The 11,780-nt window shown below is 37.2% G+C and overlaps 1 protein-coding gene across 7 annotated transcripts; it reads left to right on the forward strand.

Annotated features, from left to right (window-relative positions):
* The first annotated feature begins 5,362 nt into the window (after nucleotides 1-5,362).
* Nucleotides 5,363-10,366, forward strand: LOC129797338 (fibroblast growth factor receptor 3-like). 7 transcript variants are annotated; one of them, XM_055839773.1, is made up of 7 exons: nucleotides 5,391-5,769; nucleotides 7,968-8,046; nucleotides 8,115-8,647; nucleotides 8,703-8,916; nucleotides 8,974-9,151; nucleotides 9,217-9,353; nucleotides 9,629-10,366. In XM_055839773.1, exons 3-7 carry the CDS (start codon nucleotides 8,318-8,320, stop codon nucleotides 9,733-9,735), a joined length of 966 nt encoding a protein of 321 aa, XP_055695748.1. In that variant the 5' UTR covers nucleotides 5,391-5,769; nucleotides 7,968-8,046; nucleotides 8,115-8,317; the 3' UTR covers nucleotides 9,736-10,366. The 7 variants fall into 7 exon arrangements, with proteins under 7 accessions (XP_055695749.1, XP_055695750.1, XP_055695748.1 ...); XM_055839774.1 differs by having other exon boundaries at nucleotides 5,363-5,769; nucleotides 8,036-8,647; XM_055839775.1 differs by having other exon boundaries at nucleotides 5,365-5,599; nucleotides 8,036-8,647.
* The last annotated feature ends 1,414 nt before the right edge of the window (nucleotides 10,367-11,780 follow it).

Raw genomic sequence — 11,780 nt, forward strand, 5'->3', positions numbered from 1 at the left:
GAAAAGATTAAACCCTGGTATTCTCAAATGGCAACGAGGTGTAACTTTAGTTTCCTGAAGAAGAAAAACATCAACATTCTCACGATTGCACACAACACACAGATCCTGGAGTTTCGACCTAATTCCATTTAGGTTCCATTGAATGACCTTTAAATTATTAACAATCGGCTCCATCATCATCATCATCATCTTCATCATACATCATAGGCATATTCTTTTCCAAAAGACCCTCTATCCAAGGAAACATAAGGTCTTCAATGAAGCTTAGAAAGCCATCACCGAAGCCAAAATTTTTCAACATGAACAAAATCATCTCTTTCCATCCAAAACCACTGAAAAAGGAGAAATGTCCTCTTTCGTTCGATCTCCCTTGGGGACCTTTCTTTGCTTTTTTCCCCTGAGCCCTTGGAGGGCTTTTCGTCCGAGGTGCCTTATTTGCCCTTGCTTTATCATATTCAGTAGCCCATTGGAAGAATCTCTCTTCTTCCCTTCCCGCATTTTCAGGGTTCTTCCTCTTACCTGCCCTTCTACGAGGTCTCTCCAAACCCAACGCCTCGTACTCGCAATCTGACAGATCTGAGATCTCATCGTTTTCACCTTCATTTTCCAATCCTTTAAATCGATTTTCTGTTAATGGAGGGAATTCACTTGGCACCTTCCTTCTTGCTCCACCTCGAGGCGGATTATTTTGACTGTTCGAGTTTCTTGGCAATCCTTGACGACGCTCATCATTGTTTTGCGTACTCGAATTTCTCGGCAATCCTTGACGACGCTCAACATTATTTTGACTGCTCGAATTCAAAGGCAATCCTTGGCGAATATCATCACGCGCTTTATCTCTTCGATTGAGAGCTTTTTCTACTGCATTGTCCTTCATCTCCTTAATCTTATTGCATTTATGAGTCTTCTTATCACGAACCAGGAGCTTGCAATTAGGGCACTGATAGGCACCCTCACTAGTGCATGCCAGAGAATTTCCACCTTCTTCATGGAATAAACCGCACTTTTCACACCTCTGACGATTTCCACAGTGTGTTTCAGTGTGTCCAAGTCTAAAACAGATCTTGCATTCCATAATTCTCGGTGCATATGCTTTCACTGGGATTCTCAGTCTGTTCATGACAAGATAATCTGGGAGAATAGTGCCCTCAAAAACAATACGCACAAAAGGAGTGCGCACCAATTTTGCCTCAGATCCCTCACCAACCTTCTTGTTGAGACGTTTAGCGTCCAACACCTTAATCTTCTCCTGGGAACCATCAATAATCCCATATGCTTCACATTTGAATTCCGCATCATCTTCGCATTCATTCACGAAAATTTTTCCAAATACTTCAGTTTCCTTAGCTGGGATGTAGGTGAAGAAATCCTTACAGAAAACTTCATCCTTTACCAACTTATTCGCATCTTCCTTATTCTTCATCAACACCTTGAGCTTGTCCCTATTTACAGGTAAAATCGACTCAACATCAGCATACTTCTTAAAGATCGCTCCCGAAGTCTTCATTAATGCCAAAGAGTGCTTCTTTTTCGCACGCAAATAAACAATAAACGGTCCATCTGCTCTCTCTCCATACTGCCTAATTCTTATCTCCGGGGGATCTCCACCATGGGCTCCCTGTTCCTCATTCCCTTGCTCATTCTCTTGCTGAAAATCCATTTCCTCGCTCACACCACCTTCATCAGGCGGCTGATGCCCGCTAGTCTTCTCACTCCTCGTCATTTCGCTTAGCTCAGTGTGTGAGACACACACGAGCACAGCTCCACACGCTTAACACGTACTAATACGACGTGCTAATGTAGTGGACACAACCACCAATGCGCTAGCCACGGAAAAGAGCTCCGCGAGCTCCGTGAAAATTCAAGAAAATCCAATAAATCCTTAAATATTAAATGCCAAAAAATCTATAAATAAATAAATAAACCTAATATTGATCCCAAGATATGCAAATAAATAAGAAATAATCAAAAATAAAGGAAAAATCCAAATATTTTGTCTGGAGCGGCACAACCTTCTCGTGTGAGAATCAAATAGCCAAAAAAGTGACAATTTGTGTAACATGGTTTAAAAATTTTGAACGTGCTTAAATGATGACTATGTATTCGTAATGAAGTTTAAAGCTACGATACACAGAGGCATTTCCATGGTGTCCAATTTTAAATGCACAAGGCAAAACTTGAGAACTCTCTCACTTACTTTGGGACAAATTAATGAAATTTCTATTTAAATTCCTACATTTCATCTCGACGTCAATGTCATAGTGTAAATTATCCCCAACTGCATTTGCATATAAATTTTATTTTAATTTCTGCAACTCATTTTCTCTGATCTCCATACAATTAGAAAACAGACATGTATGATGAATTTAATTATGCTATCACACATTAAAAGTATATTAAGAGAAATTTTGCTTATTTGTTTCATGTTTTTCCTAAAATAAGGATGAGAAAATTTGTTAAGTCAAAGATTAGGGATTCTACTTCCTTTATTGGGGAGGCATTACTTTAAACAATATGTATTTTAGGGATAACCATTCGCGCTCGGTGGGAATGAAACGATCCCCGAAGTAAGTCAAGGGTAGTTAAGAAGTAATGTAATTTCATTGAAAGAAGATTACAATTTTGCCTGTACATACAGGAGGATTCGGCAAAGTTAATTTTCACAACAAACCACAGACTCGGGAATCAGCTTGGGAATCAGTGGAGAAGAGTTTAACTCCATTATGGGTGTTCCATTCTCCCTAAAACTACCTCATCCTTCACGACCTCAAGTGGTATCTTTGAAAGTATATTTTTTGGGTTGAATAGGGGAATAAAGAGTGGAGTGTAATAAAATATTCAGGAAGCTGTGAATACGAAATTCCATATTCCATACATCGCCATTCAGTGACATCTCATATGAAGCTTTTCGCATTATGCGGCATCTTTAAGGAGGGGCGGTGAATATATGGGCACATGGGTGACGTTTTGTGGTTCAGGAAATGCTATGACGTTGGTATGGGGAAGTATAGCGAAAGCTCACTTTCTTCTATCTTCCCAGCTCATCCACAGACGGTATTCCGGAAGAGTGAGAGAGTATAGTTGAAAATTCACACATAGTGATGCAATATACAAGGAATTGAACCACATCACAAATAAGATAGAGAAAGAAATTCCATATGTGGGACAACAAGGAGGGAATATTCTCATGGAATTATTGCAAACTGAATTTTGTTCTCCGACTCCATCACAACGCGCTGTGTCTGCGTATGGGATGGGGAAAAATATATCCAAGTACTTTTTCCCTCCATTCCTTTGGTTTAGAGGATACTGCAGAAGGGTAAAATTTGTCTGTGTGCATTTGCCAGTGGAAATGGAAACTATAACATTTCGCTGACAACTTTCTTTACCTCATATGCTCACACCAGCATCATGATCTCATTCACATGTACACTGTTAGGCTTGAGGAGAGCACAAAATTCTCATGAAATATATCGCACAATTTCCAATTGGTTCAACATCTCATATTCACGAGGTTTCCCCTCAGGATGCTCCTTTTATTTTTCTCTTATATGCCCCATTTCTCCGTCTGCCCCCAATCACGACACAATGGGGCTCATACTCACTTTCTTGGTTTCTTTTTCATCCTCACAGATAGCTAGAGCTCCATTCTCAATACCAAAAAGCTCTTCCCCATGAATGCATATACATAAAAATAAATACAAAAGTCAATAATAAATGGAAAAACTTTTCATCTATAGCATTCAATTTGTTTGAGAATTTTGAATTTTTCTATCGGATTGATGTTTACTTCCGCGATTTATGGGGGACCATTCAATAGAAAATGCATACAGCCAGGCTTTTGTGCATATAAAATTGACAACATTAGAATGAGAAGGAAGTTTTATTTATCAATGCCGTTTTTATTTCTATTATGTGCATACATATCTCTTTGCTAACGCATATCATTGTTCTGACGCAGCAGCTTTTTTCTCGCCATGATAAACTCAAATAGTTGCTTCTCTATATTGGAAGCGCCTGAGCTTTGAATTGTTATGCATGCGATAAAAGCATTTTCTCGGGTACTGGAATGTTGGATATTTATTTTTATTTTACAAGCTTTGCAAATAAATATGAAATATTTCTCTTTATTGCTGACTATTTTTTTTTAATAATATTTCTAAACATCGTAAGTAAATTAGGGGAGAATGTCCTGGATGTGTAATCTGGTTAAAAAGAATTGTGATGCCACAAAAAACTAAGACAAATAAGGATTCGAGAGCACAGAAATGATTTTTTAATTGGCAAAGGTACCCAGCCCTTAAAACACGATAAGAACGTGTTAAGGTGATAAAAGGGGAGTTGGTATGTCCTTCAGGATGGTCGCAGAACTTATAAGAATTGGTAAAAGGCTGAAAATCATCCTGCTGAATGGAAAGATTTGCAAAAAAGAACTTTCCCATTTTCACCCGACGATGGCTTTTATTGCTGCAGCACAAGTGGGTAGTTGCCTGAACGTGATTTGATTTCCATAATATAAAATTCACAGTGCCGCCATAAAGGATACATTTGTTTGGTCTTCTTTTCATCTTCGTGCCTCTCCCTTGTGGTTTTTTTGTTTGAGAAAGTCGTCTCAGCGTATAAAAATCTTGACGAGATCCTTTTTCTGCTTCCATTTACTTATTTTCCCTCTTTTTTCGTGACTTGTTGTTGCCATGAAATGACTTTCACGGTAAACATACCACATACATAATATACCAAAAACCCCTTTTTGGATGACTGTCATCCGCGTCATTATCGAAAGATAAACAGTGCGGCGGAGTAAATTGATGTTGAGTATTAAATTATTTTACACACCACCGTTAAATATTATTTCTAACATTGTTGAAATATTGACGCATTAAATAAACACGGAGATTAATAAACAGTCGCGCTGAGCAATTAATTACCATAAAATCAACATCATTTCAACTGAATATTTTCACACACAGAAAGCTCCACACCTCGTAAACACCTATTGTTTTACATCCTGCATGAATGTATAATCATTATCGAGTGCAAAATACGCCAAAAATCGGATTAGCATATGATACGCACGTATATTTGCCAAATAGCCGGAGGATATCTTTGGGTCTTCTCTCGCACATCCCGGTGATTCCCTGTGGGTGTATATCAGGACGAAAACATAATTCACAAATTATCGGTAATTAAATTTGTAACACACCGCCTCTCCTTGATCTCCAAACTAGTGCTTGGGGAACCACTACCCCAATCACAATCTAGTACTACCCCCTTTGTTGATTTTGCGCACATTGAATTAAATCCCCGCCATGCGGTACCACCTTATCTATGTGGCGGTTGCCCACAGTTTAGGAATACTTCTGTGTAAAGCTTCCGTTTGAAGCGTATAAACTCATGCAGTAGTTAGTGAACTTCCTTTCATGTTGCAACGTCTATCAGAGACGCGTGTACACCTCACAAGAAACTCACCGTCGCAACGTGCGAAAAAGTGCAAAACGTGTGAAGCATCAGAACGTGTGAAAGTCACAGAAGAGTTATAAAAAAAAAGGACTGTGGAAAAGATTTTTCAGTGACTTTGAAGTGCTTAGTGACAAATTAAGTGTGGATTAGCTTTTATTTTCTACTGCACGATACTTGTGAACATATTGCGAATATGGCCGGGAAAAGTCAGCAGCGGTGAAGGTTTTAGGCAAATGAGCGTCAGGCAGCAAATTAGTTTAGTTCAGATTCATCATGTTATCTTTCTTACATACACTACGAATAAACTAGGTAACTAGATAGGTTAGATTTATATGTGAAATCTTAAGGACATTAATTTGATATAGCCCATTGAACAGCTTTTACCTGTAATGAACATCACAATCACAGAATTATTTAAAGACTTGATTTACATTTTTTCCTCATTTAAATTCAAGTCATATAATTTCAGTTTTGTATTCAAATATGTAATGGATACTGGATAATATGGATAGTTATTTCCGTATCATCTTAAATTCAATAAAGAAGAGTTTCTCATAATAAATTTTGGGTAGATGGGAAGACATCCAACATAAATGTTATGTTCATTTGCATAAAACCGGAATACTATGTCCCAAAGAGATTTGTTATTGGACTAACGTATTCAAATGCTTGGACATTGATTTCCTTTTGTAAATTTGAATCAAGATTATTGATCGAATTTGAATATTCTAATTGAAGAATATGATCGGTTTTCATACCAAATTTTCACTGCTCAATTTCCGAATTCCTTATGTACGTACATTATTACCTTTTCTGGGGATTTATATGTATATAGATGGCATGTTTGCAAATTCGCTTTGCAGAATTCTCAACAAATATGCTTTGACAATCTTTTGACTTTGTACATCATCTTGATTCCACAAATATTGACATAATGAGCATAATACGACTGCGACCTAACATACTGAGACAAGAGAACAATCATACAGGTCCTCGTTAATGCGCAAGGTTGCAGAATATTGGCCAAAGATCATGAATTCTTAAGGACCTCGTTGAGGCGATTTTCAGTTTCGATTTTTTTTGTGTAATTTCATCGTTCTGGTCATTAATCTTCCGAAATTATTTCCAAATTGCTTGTCTCCTTATTAATAGAGAGAAGATTAAATTGATTTTATTGCTCCAAAGAAAGATAGAATTATTATACTTAAGGAATTCATATAAAAGAATACGTTATTTAAGGATAATTTTAAACATTAAATGAATCTGAAGTTATAAAATTTATAATCAAATATTGTTTATTTTTATGAAATTATTTTTAGTATTTTTTACCCAAAATACCGAAAGCTTTTAAATTAAAGAAAAATCCATTTTTTGATCCGTTACAATATTGCAGAAAATAATAAAATATGATTCAACATCATTAAAGGAGGTGTTAATACTATACACGTGCTAATGTGATAAAAAGCATCCTTATTTTTTTAAGGACTATCTAAAATATTAAAGACTTTCATGGTGCTGCTAAATATAATTTGCTGTCTGTATAGGGTGCGGTATGTGTAGGGAAGACTCTGGCAGAAGGACTGTAAGAGTGGTTTTGCGAAATGGGATAATCGTGTTCTAAGGCAACACAGATATTGCCGCATTGAATTATGCAGAAAAAGTCTCACACTCCTGCATCCATGAAGCTTTTCAGGACGGTTGGAAGCTCTCTCTTCACATCCCTTCTTACTGGGTTCTTCCCTTAGTGCGCTGAAGAGTAATTAAAGGCAAAACTGAGAAGATAAATTTATCCTCCGAGGTTCTTTTTTTTTTTGGTACATTGCCTCTTCCCGTTACATTTTTTTCTTATCGTATGTTATATATTTTTTTGTTGAAACTGAACGCAGCAGGGAAGAAATTATGGGGAAAAAAATGCATGATATCGTTTTTTTCTGTGCTAAATTCTCTCTCATAAAATATCCTTAAATTGACATAAAATAAATTACTTTTAAAAACATCGGTAAATGATGCTCTTAAATAACAATATGGGCAAAATTGAATGAGTGCTCTCCATAGGGGAGTGCGTGAGAAATTTCCATTTAACAAAAGCTTAAAAGCTTACAGTACGTGCTGAAGAATATTTTGGTGTAATTGGTGAATTTGTGCATTATAATATATCGTGTGTGCGGATGGGAAGACAATTCTCACGAGGCTGAGGGATACATTCATGATAACACAGTGGAGGGATTGATAAACATCCAATCCATCCTCTTCCGACAACCCTCATGATGCTTTCGCTTATCGCATTTAATTAATCGGATACCCCAATTTTAGTCCGCTGTCTTTTTTCATCTGTAAATTTTTTAATTATTAAATTATAAGTTCATGAGTCACGTATAATCAACCATCCGAAACCCTGAAATTTCACCCTCTGGTGTAGTTAATATGAAATATTAAGAAATTATCTCCGCCCCAAAGTCGAGGTGAATGAGAAAGAATTCAGGGGGTGAATTTACATAATTCATTAGAGTTTCAGCATGAATTTTTTGAGGGTGTCTAATGGTGTTTTCACTCCTCTCTCTCTCTCTCAATTAAGACAATTAGAAGGTAATTAAACCCCTCGGTGTTTGCAGTCCATACCCAAATCTACTGTGACTTGTGGATTTCTCGCACAGTGATATTCTTCTTATCTCTGGAAACACATTCGCAAACAATGGACTAAAAGTGGTTCGAGTGAAGAAGTTTTAAAGAAAAAAAATACTTGTAAAAGATGAGATCAACAGTAGAACATTGAGAAATTATGTATAGATACATATGGCTGATCCTGAAAGTACAAACTGTTTAAAAAAAAAGTAAAGCGGCGTCCACGGACGTCGCCATGAGGCGACGACGAGTGACGCTGCTGCTGATTGAGTTGGCCCTTGTGGTCACCTTGGCTGCCGCTCGTGGTCCACCACCACCTATCCTACGTCCCCGGGACGGCGATCCCTTTGACACTCTACCTAAGAGTTTCTGGCAGGAATTTTCCTCACCATTCACGGATACCCCCGAAGGAGGTGATACGGACGACAGCGCAGAGTCTTTGGAGACAACCACCCGCGAACCACAACCCTTCTTTGAGGAACCTCTAGCCGCAGCCAACATAACAACACAGTTAGGAAGTCACGTTCATCTCCATTGTCGTGTGAATGATCTGCGAGAGAAGACGGTGGGTACACAAACTTTGCCACCAAAAGTTTCTTCTTCAAAGTGAACATTTGCAGGTCTCATGGGTCCGACGGAAGGAAGATCAATTGCAGCTAATCACATTCGGTCGGCACACCTACAGCAGTGATTCACGCTACCAACTCGAATATCAACCTCCTAACGACTGGCAACTCCTCATTCAGTTTGCCAATGAACGCGACGAAGGACACTATGAGTGTCAGGTCTCCTCCCATCCACCTCTAGTCTTCCTGGTTTATCTCACAGTCGTGGGTAAGTAATAATTGCTACACCGTGGTAACCACCTAACCACCTTCTTCCTCTTCGCAGTACCACGAGTTGAGATTGTGGATGAACGAGGTGGCGCGGGAGCGGATAAATTTTACAAAGCAGGAAGCACAATTGAGCTGAAATGCGTCATCACGAAGGTGCCACAGCCTACGACCTATGTAACGTGGAAACACGGCCAGCGAATGCTCAACTACGACACAAGCAGAGGCGGCATCAGGTAGTTCCATCATCTGGGATTTAGAATCAAAATCCAATCAATTTTTCTCTTCATTTTTTTTTCAGTGTGAAGACTGATTTAAAAATTGGCGGTGCCGTGAGTCGTCTGTACATTGCCAATGCAAATCGCTATGATTCCGGTAACTACACTTGCGCCCTTGCCGATGTAGCCATGAATACGGTCACCGTCCATGTACTTAATGGTGAGCAAAATTAATTAATGTACGAGAATTTTCATTTTGTTTAATTAGTTTTGAGAGAATCATAAATGTTTTATCAAAATTGGAAAAGAAATTTTATTCGTTAGCGAGGTATAGAATTTGAGTAAAATAAAGAAGAGAATTAAAGGAATTACATATTTAAAAATTTTAAGAAGATTTGTTATGATAACAGCACAAAAGATTTGTCTAAAGAATAGAAGCTTACATTGTAGGTATTGTGAGTTTTAATTTAATTTCATTCTTTTTAAATTTTTAAGGTGAAAACCCTGCTGCAATGCAACACGGAGGCTCTCCCAGATGGACTCCAATAGCTTGGGCCACTGTATTTTCATCAATTACACATTTATTTGTACATCGACGGTGATCTTTAACAATCCCACAAAATTGAGTTTGAATTGTTTATTGAAGTGAATTGAAGGTTGGATTAAAAGTGTGGTTTGCTCTACAGCGCTATAAAGGTAAATGCTCCACAGTGTTCTGAGGGCACCAAATCCTTCAAAATTCTATGAGGATTCCTCATGAATTATTTTGCATTTACCTCAGACTATGAATAGAAGAGCGGAAAGTGAATCTCATAAATTTTCTATGGAGAAAAATTCAGTGAGAACATGAATAACTAATAACGAATATCATACTTTTTTCACTAAAAAAAGACACTTTTTTCGTACCTATTAGTTAGGTGATTTAAATAAGGTAAACCCATGTATAGTGAAATTAATATGAATTTCTTTTGTAAATAGAATTTAACGAAAGAAATTCTTTCATCTGTGAATGAGATTAAATCAAAGAAGTGTGCAAAAATAATTCTATTTCTGAACATTTGTTCTCTATGTGGTAGAAAAGGCAAAAGTGTGAAAATAAAGTTTCATTAGTTTGCTGTAAGTGGAGAAGACAGTGTTAGAAGTACTGTACTACATCAACATATGATAGGATTAATTGAAATGTAAGAAATTATGAATAAAAAAAATGAAATTTCATTTTGAGGCTGATATAATGAATTTTGCATCATAATTTTTCAAAATCTGTGATAAAAAAATAGTTTTTTTTTAACTTTTCAAAAAACTTATCACAACTTGAAGCATCAATTGCATCTGATTCAAATGATATTTGACTACATGGCTTACATAGGGTTGAGACGATGAGAATTTTTGCCAATTGTGGTGGCGATTTTTGGATTTTTGTTGGTTTTTGCCCCATCCCACGCCCCCCATAATTCACACGAAAGTCCAAAGTTGGCATATTTGGGTTAGAGAATCCCTCCTAGAGGATTGCTGTAAAATGTGGTGGCGGCTGCCAGAAACACTAATCAATGCATTAAACTTTTATTTCTCCATTTTGGCTCTCATCTTCCCTCCGGTTAACATTTGGTCGTCCCTTTTAACCATTCATTCGTGATTGGGGCGGAAATTGTGATAACTTCAATTCTTAATTCTCACAATGTCGACTGCTGGGGCTAAATTTACTGGCAAACAGTCAGAAAATGTTCGGATATATAAGCAATTTCATAGACAATTAAAAGTACGATCACAGAATCGATTCAGCAATTATTATTATCATATTTTGGACGAAGAGATAAAATTTCATGGATTATGGCTACTTTCGCCACTTCATTTTCCGGAGTATCCCTATCTGATATATTGTGTAATAATATGTGCATTGATGTGAGGTGTGGTGTTGAAGGGGTGTTACTTTGCACATTTATTAAATGCGCTTTTCGGATTTTCCACCGACCTCCCGTGGAAATTTGTGTAAACCGCAATGCAGCACTATTTCCAATGCGAAAATCAGCGATTTCATGGCATTGATAAAATGTGCTAACCACGTGGTCCCTTCAGTGGAACCCACAGCATTATCATATCTCATCCCCCACTCCACTTTTCAATTGCTCACCGTGTACATAGATAGATAGATAGATATACACACTCATATCCGCTACATATTCCTCACAGTGAGTGGTGCAAATTGCTAAAATTTACGCATTCATTAATGTGGAAAATGTGTCGAGAGCCGATTTGTTGTGAATCAAGATGAAAGATTGGGATTCAGTCAATTTCTTATTTTATTTTCTCAATTCTCTTTTTTCATATTATTTTTTTTACTCAAGATAAATCTGTGAAAATGTATCTCATTTTCCCTCTGATTTGAGTCACGAAGAGTTTACGCATAATCAGGGGTTTTTTTTATACATAAATTCATTTTTCAAGACCCGAATTTTTAAACAGCTTTTGAATATAAGAAAAAAAGAAAACGCTGCGGGTGCAAAGATGAGGAAAAAATGAATGGAAAAGCATGAAACATTATAAATTATGTAAAAGGACGTGAATTTATATAAAAGGGGAATGATATTTAGGTAACATTTGACTACAAATCTACCAAATGCGTTTATAGAGTCGAAGCCACTAAAGCGTA

Source organism: Lutzomyia longipalpis, chromosome 1 (assembly GCF_024334085.1).
Source record: "Lutzomyia longipalpis isolate SR_M1_2022 chromosome 1, ASM2433408v1".
NCBI lineage: Eukaryota > Metazoa > Arthropoda > Insecta > Diptera > Psychodidae > Lutzomyia > Lutzomyia longipalpis.

Coding starts and splice junctions, on each gene's coding strand:
- LOC129797338 (XM_055839774.1), top strand. CDS start 8,318: ATGAGGCGACGACGAGTGACGCTGCTGCTGATTGAGTTGGCCCTTGTG. Junction 8,648..8,702: donor ATGATCTGCGAGAGAAGACG/GTGGGTACACAA, acceptor GAACATTTGCAG/GTCTCATGGGTCCGACGGAA. Junction 8,917..8,973: donor GGTTTATCTCACAGTCGTGG/GTAAGTAATAAT, acceptor TCCTCTTCGCAG/TACCACGAGTTGAGATTGTG.